We start from the raw sequence: 13,701 nt of genomic DNA, 5'->3' as shown, positions 1-13,701 counted from the left end.
CGAGGCTCCCCCCAGAGGGCGAAAGTAAAAGTGCACTGTCATAAAGATGCTCAGCTGTTCTGGTTTCTCCGTCAAGCCAGGCGCGGTTGTTTTGAGCTTAGCAGACAGGCGAACGCAACGAAAAGTCAAAAAAACGGCAGTACAAACAATGACTAACACAGTGAAAGTATGAACATCAGGGTTTCCTGCAGCGCTATCTTGGCGAGGCGGCCGCCTCGCCAAACTCACGCTACCGCCTCCCCATCATTCAAAAAAAATAAATAAATAAAAAAATAATAATAATAAAAAAGCACTCGATATGCTTGCATGTTTATGTAGACGTTAACACGCGGTTCTTTGTTGTTGCTTTCGCGCGTGCATATAGTGAATGGCAGGGCAAAAACACATGGAGTTCTCGCCGTAAAGCAAGACGGTCTTGCACGAGACTTCTGAGCCTGTGGGTGCGGGCCGAGGGCTCTTGCAATTGCAAGTGCGGTATTTCCCCCACAGACCACCAGGGCGGCTGAGAAAACCTTTGTTTGACCTGAAATGACTTATTTAATCATCCAAAACGGTATGGAACACATTAATTAACTGAAAAATATTGCATAGTATGCCTTTAACTTGACTTCCGGCGGCGCCCCTGGCGGCAGCAGCCGAACACAGCTCTGTACCAACTCGCGGACTTTTTGCATAAAAATGCATAAAAATGCCGCCAAACTCGCTGGAAACCACTCATCTACCCAGCCGATCAGTACTTGACCGCGAGCGCCTGTTGGAGTTGCGATCAAGTTGTGTTTTTGGACTTTTAAATACCACGCTCGACTGCTTACGTGACTGTGGCGTCCTACGGAAACCAGCCCCGGAGGCCTGTGAAGCGGCGGCCTCGACGAGCAGCTCACGCCGGAGGAGAGCGACGCGGAAGCGGTGTAGCCGGCTGAAGAAGCGCGGGTGCCGAGGAGGTTTAGCAGCGAGGCTAAAGGCTAACCCATTCAGACCGCCGCTACCATCCATCTGGCTTTCCAACGTTCGCTCACTGGACAACAAAATGGACCATTTACAACTCGAGCTCTCTACAAAGAGAGAGTTCAGGGACTGCTGCGCTCTCATTCTGACCGAGACATGGCTTTCATCATCAATCCCAGACAACGCCGTTAGCCTGGAGGGGCTAGCTACTTTCCGCGCCGACAGACAGACAGAACTCTGCGGTAAGACCCGAGGGGGCGGACTCTGCGTTTACATCAATAACACCTGGTGTAAAAATGCTAGATTAGTCACAAGTTTCTGCTCTCCGGACATTGAGCTTATGATTATTAGCTGCAGACCTTTTTATCTGCCTAGAGAGTTCACTGTTGTTATCATCGCAGCGGTTTACGTCCCTCCCAGCGCAAACACAACAGAGGCTATGACTGTTCTCTATCGGACTATCTCTGAGCTGCAATCTGCACACACAGAGGGTGTTTTCATCATTGCTGGGGATTTTAACCAGGCAAATATGAAAACTGTTCTCCCTCATTTTTACCAACACGTGGATTTTGCAACTCGGGGAGAGAACACTCTAGACCTAGTTTACACAAACATAAAAGGAGCATTCAGAGCAGCCCCCCGCCCCCACCTGGGCTCTTCAGACCACCTTTCTGTGATGCTAATTCCTGCATACAGGCCCCTGCTGATCAGAGCAAAACCTACAGCGAGGCAGGTGAGGGTGTGGACTGAGGGAGCAATAGAGGCGCTCCAGGACTGTTTTGAGTGCTCTGACTGGAACATGTTCAAAGCTGCAGCAACTTATGAGGACAAGATCAACATTGATGAGTACGCCATGACCGTGTCAGCCTACATCAACAAATGCATTGAGGACGTCAGCACCACCAAGACCATCATCACCCGAGCCAACCAACGACCCTGGATTACTGCGGAGGTCCGTCAAGCGCTAAAAGCACGGAACTCAGCCTTCAAGTCTGGTGACAAGGAGGCTCTGAGGACAGCGAGAGCCAACCTGAACCGTGCCATCAGGCTTGCAAAGCGGAACCACAGCCAGAAAATCCAGGAGCTTTTCCACGATGCCAGCAACACCAGGAGCATGTGGAAAGGCATCCGGGCGATCACTGAATACAACACGCCCTCCCCCCCGGTGGGTGAAGTTGATGCTGACTTCCTCAATGGACTAAATAACTTCTTTGGGAGGTTTGAGGCACTAAACAGCACTCCAGCAGTGAAAGCTGTTCCCCATCAGGAAGAGGAGGTCCTCTGCCTTGACACTGCCGACGTGTTGAAGACTCTGAGGAGAGTCAACCCGCGAAAGGCCCCAGGCCCCGACAACATACCTGGGCGGGTGCTCAAAGAGTGTGCAGGTCAGCTGGCTGGTGTCCTCACAGACATTTTTAACACCTCGCTGGACCAAGCCACAGTGCCAGCATGCTTCAAGTCTGCCTCCATCATTCCGGTGCCAAAGAAACCTCAAGTCACCTGTTTCAACGACTACCGGCCTGTTGCACTGACTCCCATCATGATGAAGTGCTTTGAAAGGCTGGTGAAGGAACACATCGTCTCCAGTCTCCCCCCAACACTCGACCCGTTCCAGTTTGCCTACCGACGGAACCGCTCCACTGAGGACGCCATCTCCTCTGCTCTTCACCTGAGCCTGGCACACCTGGAGGAGAAGAACACGCACGTGCGGATGCTGTTCCTGGACTTCAGTTCAGCGTTCAACACCATCATCCCACAGCATCTGGTGGGAAAACTGGAGCATCTGGGCTTCAGCACACCCCTTCGCAACTGGCTGCTGGACTTCCTAACCAACAGACCTCAATCAGTCCGGGTCGGACAGAACACCTCCAATGTCATCACCCTCAGCACGGGCTCCCCTCAGGGCTGCGTCCTGAGCCCCCTGCTGTTCACTCTGATGACACACGACTGCGTCCCCAGGTTCACCACCAATCACATCGTGAAGTTTGCGGACGACACAACGGTGGTGGGCCTGATCAGAGACGACAACGACCAGGACTACAGAGAGGAGGTGGTGCAGCTGGTGGGCTGGTGCAGAGACAACAGCCTGATCCTGAACGTGGAGAAGACGAAGGAGATCATCGTCGACTTCAGGAAGAACCGGCCTCACCATGCTCCACTGCTCATCAACAGCTCAGCTGTGGAGGTGGTCAGCAGCACCAAGTTCCTGGGGGTGCACATCACGGACAACCTCAGCTGGACTATGAACACCATGTCACTGGTGAAGAGGGCACAGAAGCGACTGTACTTTCTGCGGAGGATGAGGAGAGCCCGCCTGCCCCCGCCCATTCTCACGACCTTTTACAGAAGCACCATAGAGAGTATTCTGACCAGCTGTCTCTCTGTGTGGTGTGGAGGCTGCAGTGCCTCCGACTGGAAGAACGTGAGGAGAGTGGTGAGGACAGCAGAAGGGATCATCGGGGCTCCTCTTCCCTCCATTAAAGACATTTCATCGCAGCGCTGTGTGTCTCGAGCCCGTAACATCATCAGGGACCCCTCACACCCCCACCATAGACTATTCTCCCTGCTGCCCTCTGGAAAGAGGTTCCGCAGCATCCGTTGCAGGTCCACCAGGTTCTGCAAAAGCTTTTTCCCTGCTGCCATCAGACTGTTGAACTGCTGAAGTATAAAAACGGACTGTGTACCACACTCGACCCGCTAATTTGCACATATGTATGTATCCTTCAATATCGCTGCTGCACTTTTTCCGGAAACGTACTGCAAAACTGTTTACAATGCAACTGTCTATTGTTAAATCACTGCTGCACCTTACTGCATATTTGTTTACATTGCTTACATTGTCTTTACATTTAAATCTGCCTACTGCTCACTGCTGCACCTTATCCGAAAGTTAAATTGAAAGTTATCCTGTATTTGACTGTGATTTACCACTGCATTTTTCTTATCCTGTACTGTAAATTCACTGCAAGGTATCCTGTAGGGTTACTGCAATCTTTCTGAGCTGTATGAAAAAACAAAATTTCGTTCTGTATGCACTCTGTGCTACAAAATGACAATAAAGAAAGTCTAAGTCTAAGTCTAAGTCTTAATATGGAATAATAATGTTGATTTAAAGCCGTTTTGTATAACTGTAGAAGTAACCGATTTTAGCGACTGATTGCTACAGCGACCCCTAGTGTCCCGGAGGTATAATCGCATTAATAAAATCGAGCGTCTCTAAAGTGAATGATTTTACTGAGCAAATCATTCTTCAAAATGTTATTTCCTCAAATAATGTGTGTAACTCGGGATGTGCAAGGTGAACTTTGGTTCTTTAACTCAAATAAAATGTTATTTCATCAAATAATGCTCTGTTTAACTCAGGTTTTGCATTGTAAATGGGTTGAAACACATGCCAAATGTTGTTCTGAATTAGTTAAGCTAATTGAAGCTCATTCCATGTTCTTTAAATCAGATCTGCAGTGAACCAGGATTCACTGAATTATTCTGATGGTGATCAACCAATTTGTTTTGTCTTTTGTGTTATTTTGTATGTATATAGTTCCTTAGCTTAGCTTTTTTTATCTTTATTTTGCTAAGTAGTTTAGTTAAGTCTCACTAGCCTAGTAGAGAGGATTTGTTGATTGAAATATAGTGTTAATTAAAATAAATTTTAATAATAAATTTAATAATCATTTTATTTCTGTTAATAAATTCTTGAACTTGAAGAGAAGTTGTCACTCATTTATTCAATATCTGTTGTAATGCCAGTTCAGACGTGACGGATGGCATTAATTCGGGATGTGACGGACTGCATTTCCCATGATGCATTTCCCGCCCTAACAACGTTACAAGGGAAAATGTATTTATTGCGGTCATGCACGACAATCTCTCTTCTTTTTGGCATTCAGCCAGTCAGGGAAGGCATGCAGCTGCTTCTCCAAACCCCCCACCCCAACCCCACGCCACGTGCTCGAGTTTCTCTCTGGACCGAGATTTTTCAAAGCAAACTTTATTCCCTGCTTTGCTGACGCAGGAGGTCGACTTAAAAAGTACTTTTAATTCCCTCTGATCAAAGACTGGGAGCCACCTTATCTCCCAGTGATCTAAAGAGGACCCCGTTTTGTTTGGCGGACAAAGCATCTGTAAGCCCGGAGGAAGAGACGAAAGAGCTTCTTCATCCCGTCCCCGCTGCTGCTGCGGTCGTCAAGTGCTCCAGGACCCCGGAGCCGGGACTTCACTCCTGATTCCCCTCAAAGTAACAGGGTTCTCCCCTTTTATTTATTTTTCACCCACAGGGTGTTTCAGAAGTGCCTGGGCAGGTGTTAGGGACTTAGTAAATGCTTTTTACTCCAAGGCGGAGTGTTTTAACCGTTGAATATCTTTTTTTGTGTGTGCATGCATTTTTACAATTGATTTTTGCTGTGATTGTTTTGTGGTTCGTAAAGACCCCGCTGCGGGTCCTTCTGTAACTGTTTTTCCGAATTCTTCCATCTTTTTCCTCTCTCTCATCATTTCCATCTTTGCTTCCCGCTTATCAGCATTTCAATCTCTTTGTTAGAGCTCAGTTCGCGGTTTGTTTAAACTGCTCAGTCAGCCACTCCCCTTCTGGCCGAGGCACCGCCCCGGTTTAGTGTAAGCGCTGACTGCATCATCAGGACCTCCCCTCACGCATCACACAAGTTTGTAGATCATACGTCATCATAGTCGCCATTTTGGCAGGGTGTCGGATGACTGTACTGTAGGTAGCTTAGCTGGGTAGGGTTAGGGAGGGTTAGGGTTAGGCTTTGAGAGTCCAGTGGGACTCTCAAAGCCATTCTGTCTGTCTATAGACCAGTTCATTGTTATTGTTTTGAAGCGAGTTTTTCGCGCATGTGCGCCGGACTGGTAGGCAAAAGGCGAACACAATGGCGGACGCAAACAGAGAAACTGACGAGTTCTCCACGTATTTTTCTTCTTTAGATAACGTATCACAAGGTCGTTTTAAGAGTAAGTTGATGGTTGATGGTATCAGATTGCCAGATCCACACAGCAAAAGCCTGAAGGGACGGAGCGAGTCTGTGAAATGCTGGCCAAGTGTTCCGTACCGCGACATACAGCTGCCTTATAAACACACAGGCCAGTACAGACGAGAAAGCACGAAAGCCCCTGAAACCACTGGACGGCTACAATTATTTTTTATCGGGACATAGACACCAGCAACCCCCGCGACCCCATGAGGGATTAAGCGGGCCAGAAAATGGATGGATGGATGGATGTTCAGACATGTTTGTGTAACAGCAGAAAGCGGGGTCGGACACAGACCGCGCCTCAGCAGAGAGGAAGACCCGCCCGGTAGGTTAAAAAAAAACATTGTTCACTATGGATTATTTTGGTGTTTTTGTCTTGTTAAAATGGGTGGGGGTGTCGGCGACGTTGCAGCGTAAACACAGACGTACTAACACGCGTGAACAGGGGCGTAATGCAGCCGCTGTCTGGTGAACATTATTGCACACTGATTGCACGAAGAAAACTTAAATGATGCGGCGTGCTGCTGCTGCAGCGCATCGACTACGCATCTCTCGGCCCCGTTTAGCGATCGCCACCTCACCTCCGCCGCTATTTAAGTAGAACAATGACTAGTGCAGAATTAAGTTGAATTTACCGGAGATGATGTGTAGACTGCAAATTCTGTAGTGGTATGATAGCTCCCACTGTCCGTTCGGACTGTCTGCCTGCGCTCTTTTCATTGAAATTATCCATTTCTTTCTTCTTTCTTCGTCCTTCGGTAAACGACAGAAACGTATATCCGACGATTTGGAAAGTCTCTGTGTGCAACCGGGAGCACAACAAGTCCTAGGCATTGTTTAGATTCCAAAAATAAACAAACTAAAAGTACGCTCTAAATCACCCATTTTGTAATGTAGTAGATGAGAACAGTACTGTTTTTTGCCTACCAGCGGGACCCGGATGTAGCGCTGACGTCACGCGTGAACTGGTCTATGCTTCTACGTCAAATGCCGATGTTTTGAAGGTGGTGTTTAACAACCGTGAGCTGGACTTAGATTTGCTAACCGCTCATTTTAATCAATTTTTTTTATGTTCTTTTATTTCCACATATATATTTTTCATGTTTAGTTTTAGTAGTGAGTAAGATTTCTAAGGTTGTCGAATCAGAGAATTACTGTAACAGGGAATTGCTTTTGGTTCAATAAAAAAAACAACTGCGGAATAGAAATTGTTTTGTGTTCAATCCATTTCACAGTTGCATGGTTATTCAGAATTCAGAGCTACCTCCTATCGGAGTTAACATCTGATATTAACACAGAGACATCAACGGTGGATGGGTGATAGGGAATAAGTATTTAAACTCTAATTGCAGTTATATTGGGGTTCTCACAGTCTGCCGAATAAACCTCTTCGGTTAAAATCCGACCAGATCATTTATTCCAGCATAAATGAGTTCATAACAGCTAATTAAATAATGCATTAGTATAGATCATTACAAGCTTCTAGCCTAACATCGCCACCATTTAAACTATAATTGTTATAACGGAATTTTGAGTTGAATGACTTATTACTTAAATTATAATACCAAATTATAATTAATAATAATAATAAGCATATTCAAACAGCTTGTTGCAAAACACTGTGCAGAGTTTGCTGTTAAAAGATGGCCAGTGTTTGAATCATCCCTTTCAACTATTGTCCTGATATCAGCTCCCGGGCTGATATTTACCGGACAATACCTAACAGACAGAGAGTTATTTATTGAACATTAAATAACTTTAAACAGTGTATAATTGCAAAACAGTCATGGTGTCCCGATTGTGAAAACAGCTTGCACTGCACACATATGAAAATATCCCCTGTGACTTTTAGAAAAATAAAAGTCAACAATTTTCTCAGCAAGTGATAATAAACTGTACTACAAAAAGCTTAAATTCAAATGCTTAAATCAAATCAATCAAGTTATTTGGTGTAACCAACAGTTTGATAGTTGATTTCACTGTAAAGTTAATCTTACTGACTGAACAAAATTTTCTTGCAAATCTGAGTCCAGATGCTGTGATGTGTCCTGTTTGCGCACCTGTTTCTACACACACAAATAAGTATTTACGAAATGTATGTTTAAACATAAATGCATAGCTAAGCGTGCACAGACTGGATCATATGAATTTTTGAAAATTTTGTCATAACTTGTGTTTGTTTTGTGTTAGCAAGACGGAGCCAGAACGTCTCACATCTGAAGCTACACCTGTGGTGGACTTCGCAGACATAGAGAGGCAGAAGGTTGTCGTTGCTGATCTCATCAGCTTATCTGCAGATGAGTGGAATAATTTAAATAGTTTCAACCTTGCTGCATACGATAAAAATATTAAGGAACTAATTAATTTTATTGAAAACCCAAACTAAAGACGCTCTGATTACAGATGTTCTTTGCCAGATCACCCTGTTGCATCAGCGAAAATCCCAACTAAAAGCTAAACAGTATCTTCAGTTGCCTGTTGAGCATCAGATGGTTTTAGACAGTGAATGCTGCCAAACTTGAGCTCTCAAAGGCCGAGGTGAGGATGGAGGAAGCTGAAGCTGAGACAGAGGACGTCAAAACTCCTGTCAGCGAGGCTGCGTCTCACCAGAGAAGTGAGTTCCCCACCCTCCAGGTGAAATCCTCACATGATCAACCCCAGCAGGTTGACTCTTTGCAGGAGCTAGAATCACAGAACAGCTCTGCAGTTTCTAATGCAGCACCTAGAACAGAGCCAGTCTTGCCATAATTTAGAACAGAACCTCTAAATTTTGAAGAAAGTACTTCCATAGACTCCATGGGAGGTGCTGGAAGTCAAAAGGTCCATAGTGGAGCGTTGCACCACCCTGCTGCAGTGGACAGCCCCAAAGGTAAATAACTCTGCAGACATAGGTGGTTCAGATTGGAGGGATGAGCAGCCATCACACCTGACTCATACCACCGCCTGTCCTGACTCTGTGCCGCCCCCTAAAAGCCAGATGAGTCACTCAGGTGGCCCACACCAACCTAAACTCCCACCACATGTCAGAGTTCACACCTTGGAAAACTCTCACTTAGATCAGAAGCATTCTTCCTCACATCAAAGGTTAGTTCAAAGACCTCCTTTGGTTCATGAACATAACCATCTTGATTTCCCAGGTGGTCCAGGTCCAGCTCATAGTTACGGTATCCAAATTCGCCAACTTGAGTACCTTGCTCAGGACTCAAGTTGGCGAATACGTTCAAACATTCATAATTAACTGCAGGAAGTAGAACGCTGTCTTTTTGACCTGCCCTTTCCCTCATCTCATGAGAAACTAAAGCTTATTTGGAAAACAACAGCTGGATGCATTCATGTTTTCATTAAAGCTCTTCCTCCAGAGATTCATGACAGTTATTCAGCTCTTCGCTCAAAGCTTTAAGAAAAGAATATTCTCGCTTAAGGAAGTTTATTCTCAGAGATGTAATTCTCCAGGTCCTGAAGAGGACCCACTTTTTAAGTATTTTAAGTTCCTCCGTAATTTGCATGAGAGTGTAAGATACAATGTGACCGTGCATTGCAAGGAAAATAACTTTTCCATGCATGAGATCTGCAGATATGCCCAGTTTGTTTGGAACACTCGTTTGCAATCCAACAGGAAACAAAGCAAACTTAGAATCTTAAACCTTCACACAGGAAACAGGCCTAAGAAAAGACACACATTCTGTTCTCCAGTGATCCAGCAGACCGAAAGGTTTGGAGACAAGCTGCCACAAAAGCCTAAGCAGCCAGATAAAAATCGACCCTTTTACAATGCAAAACCAGAAGGTAATATTGTTAAAAGGTGGAGCCATTCCAAAGAAATTATCACAAAGGAAAACCTTAAAAGTATCTGCTGAGATTTTCTCACTGAGTTTGTCATGTGTTTAACAACATTAAACAGCGAGCTGATGGAATCCAAAAGTGACCCTGAACCTTATTATGCCCCAGCGTATGATAAGGCTGAAAATAAGTTCTAACACAGTTTATTCTGTTTTAACCCTTTCTTATTGTTCTAGGACTTAAGAAACGGTAAAGGTTAAACAACAGTTTTACAATGGTGTTCAGAAATTTTGGGTTTGAAATTTTGGGTGTATGTGTATCAATATTTTTGATGAGGGTCAGTCTCTGCCAGACTTGCTTCAATCCTGCCAGAAACCTTCAAGCTATAATGAATTATTTATAGTTAGGGTCAGCTCTCTGCAAAACACTCTCTGCTGACCCCTCCCAGCAGTCTCCGCTCATCTCCGGCTCGCCATGTTGAATTATATTGTGAAATGTTGACAGCGGAAGTCTGATTGTGCCTTTATTACATCACATCCCCATTTTCTCTAATTGTTTTACTTTATGCCTGTTTCCACCCCAGAAAAAGCCTTCTATGGGAGCAGTTCCAGACTAACTTCAGCCGTATCAAAGAGAGGCAAAAGTTAGTCTGGCTGGCCAGGCTAAATAAAAGGAAATCATCATTTGAAACCTGCCTTTTGTATTTATGCAGGAGATCTTTGAATGGTATTAACATTTTTAATGATCTGAAGCATTTGGGTTTGACATAAAAAAACAGAATCAAAGTAATCTGTAAGAGGAAAATACCTTTTTTAATTAACTATACATGGACATTTAAAAGTAGGTTTACATGAGTAATTGGTTGACATAAAAAATTATCATAGGACAATAATAAATACAGAAATGAGAAGTTGTCATACCTGAGTTGCAATACCTGCATGGTCACATCCAGGGACCCACAGAACTTTGTAACCCTGCATCCTTCTCCTAGAAAATTACAAAATTATTAATTATTAAATCATATATTTAAAAAGCTTTTCAAGCATATTTTTGACTCCATGTTTATCAACAGATTTTAAATTAAATTTTGACCGTTACCATCGAACCAGAGCGTCCTGAACAGCCACTGTCAAAGCATGGCCCAGATGCAGACTACCAGTTACATTTGGTGGAGGAATACATAGAGAAAACGTCTGATCCACACGATGAGACAACCTTTCCTGAAGAAGTTACATACAGCATAGATAAAACTCAAGATTATTGTTATTATGTGTTACCAGGTGGAAATGCAAACCTGCAACAACTGTATCGAGAAACGCGTAGCATGTTAATGCCAAGGTGCAAATCAATTGGCTCAGTGATAGAGTAGCCATCTGCTATGTGTCACTTCTATTAGAATAAATATGTGATTGGTAATGTCAATCTGATATTGTTGTTTAGTACTGCGATGATATAATTTTCCATGAATTAAAATTATTCTCACTCCTCCATGCCATCCTGCCATTTATCTTTTATCTGTGTAAACTGACACTATTTACTGCTGTGAGCCTCAATTTAAAAGCCTAAATTAATGATTAGCTTGTACTTTTTATTCATCATACTGGAGTTGATCAGCACAATTCCAAAGAAGCCAGAAAGGCTGCACCTAAATATTATCAAGGCAGACTTATAGTGCAAGAAAACAACAAGAATCTAAAGAGGAATTATGCATGCCAATTAACTAATTAATCTCACAAGTACTGCACGTACAAGATCATTGTTGTCAAATACACAGAGAGTGAAAACTAAAAATAACGTCCTTGTGAGTTTTAAAATGTTTTTTTTCCATTCAACAGAACATTGTATGGCCATTCAATATTATCTCTTACTTTACCTATCTGGCCAAAGGCTTGGAAGAAATACCTTATTTGTGTAAAATAAATGGATAAATAATAATAATAAAAAAGATAATCTGAGTTAATTTTTACAATAAATATGAGGTGTTTGCTCTTAGTGAGATTTTTCTTTTTTTTCTCAAAGAAACCTCAGCATGGCAAATATATACAATATAAACTCTGTTTTATGATCCTTTGGTTGTTTGGGTTTCAGTTTTCAATTGCTTTTGTTATTGATCATTTCTGAGTTCTTCATTATTGTCAGGAAGGTCTAGTCATTTGACTTTTTTCCTTTGTGTTTCCTAGATCAGTGTTAGTCTTTTTCTTATTGGTTTGTCTGTTTCTACTTCATATTTCTTTGTGTTGACTGTTCAGCTTTCCTCTGTCTACCTGTTTGCTCTCTGACACCGCTGATGCAATGCCATTCTCCACTCTTCCCTCAGTATATAAGCTCTCCAGGCAAAGGTACATTTGCCTAAAAGTCACCAATTTACTTAACTAAATAAATAAGAAGATCAAAGAAATATCTTAAGATTTCTCACATGCTGATCAGGATTGAAGAATCCCTGTTTCTCCCACCACTGATACCAGCAGGACTCCACATAGTCTGGACTGTAAGAAGATGGGAAAGGCAAGCTGGTATCTGCAAACAAATGTATACATAATCAAACAACTAAATAAATCACTAAATGCATACTATGTGTGAGAAAAAGCACCTTTCTTGGTCCCAGCAGGTGTTTGAGCTGTGTATACAATCTTCGGTTTTTCACTCCAGGTCAATGCTTGATCTTGCGCCTTCTGAAAGCAAAAATTCAAGAATTTAAAAGATGATCATAAAAAGGTTTTCTCGCCAAAAACTGAACAGTGCAAAAACAATTGGTTATCTGCAGACAAATAACAACAGTTAACATCCATTTACAGCATTTCTTAAGTGTGTTGGTCAAGAAAATATGAGACTTACAACTGCTATACTCAATATCCGGAAACAAACCTACAAACAAATTGTTGCTTGGTCAACTGCTGAGGAATGAATTTCCTACAATGTTTAATAGTGCCCATACTCCTTCCCATTTTCTGTAGTACATCATTAATTTGACTGGCCAACGATAATTTTTAGACCACTATTACTCTTAACAACTTTTCTTGTTCTACTTGTTCAATTGCGATACATCTTAAAGTCAGATTAAAGATAGGTTTAATTTGTAGGAAATATTTTAAGCCAACTATCATACATTTTGTTTTTACAGTATTAATAACTAATTTGTTGGATCCAAGCCGTTGTATGACTAAGACCAATTCCTCATTTTAAATTTTATTCATTCGACATGCTGTTTGTGCAATTTCAAATAATGTAGTGTCATCTGCATATATAGCCATAGTTGCATGTTTTAAAACCAGGGGCAAATCATTAGTAAAAATAGAAAAAAAGGGAGGTCCCAAACAACTGCCCTGATGCACTCCACAATTCATCCGTCCAATCTCAGAATAACTACCGTTTAAATGAACTGTATACTCTCGATTATTGAGATAACTTTTTATTTATAAGGGGAGTGGTGCCTACTGGTTAGAGCAGTGCGCTTGTGCTCTGAGAAGGTTGCAAGCACCCGGTTCGATCCCCACAGCCTGCACTCTGGGTCCCTGAGCAAGACTTTTAACCCCAGATTGCTCCCAGGCACCGCACAGTGGCAGCCCACTGTTCCCCAAGCGGATGGGTTAAAATGCAGAAGTGAATTTCTCCATTGTGAGATCATAAAGTTCAATTAATTATTAATATTATCCACCTTAATGCCGATAACTGAAATCCATAACAATTTAACTTTTTTGAGAGAATTTTATGATGTAAAATTTCAAAAGATGCACTTAAATCTAAAAATATTGTATCAACCATCTTTTTGTTATCAATATCCTCTAACCAATGATCAATAACCTGAGTAAGTGCTGTAGTTGTGGAATGACCCATTTTATAAGCATGTTAAAGAATTGTATCAAAGTCATTGATATATTAAAGAATTATTATTGTTCTTTGACAATGTATTTTGGGAAAAACTGGTTAGTTTTAAACTAAGAGCAACATACAGTCCTGCTCACCATTATTGGCACCCCTTCATGTTTTG

At 42.7% G+C, this 13,701-nt stretch overlaps 1 protein-coding gene across 3 annotated transcripts in view; it reads right to left on the bottom strand.

Moving 5' to 3' along the window:
* The window catches only part of vars2 (valyl-tRNA synthetase 2, mitochondrial), a 106,576-nt gene that overhangs the window by 77,044 nt on the left and 15,831 nt on the right, over positions 1-13,701 (bottom strand). For all 3 annotated transcript variants that reach the window (XM_036145630.1, XM_036145632.1, XM_036145631.1), the window contains 4 exons: positions 12,304-12,385; positions 12,130-12,230; positions 10,812-10,933; positions 10,634-10,700 (listed from right to left, as the gene is read on the bottom strand). In XM_036145630.1, coding sequence (XP_036001523.1) covers positions 10,634-10,700; positions 10,812-10,933; positions 12,130-12,230; positions 12,304-12,385 — 372 coding nt within the window. The remainder of the gene's footprint in view (positions 1-10,633; positions 10,701-10,811; positions 10,934-12,129; positions 12,231-12,303; positions 12,386-13,701) is intronic.

The sequence above is a fragment of the Fundulus heteroclitus genome, chromosome 13, assembly GCF_011125445.2.
Source record: "Fundulus heteroclitus isolate FHET01 chromosome 13, MU-UCD_Fhet_4.1, whole genome shotgun sequence".
Lineage (NCBI taxonomy): Eukaryota > Metazoa > Chordata > Actinopteri > Cyprinodontiformes > Fundulidae > Fundulus > Fundulus heteroclitus.
The sequence above is the reverse complement of the archived record's forward strand: the minus strand, read 5'-3'. Positions and strand labels throughout refer to the sequence as shown.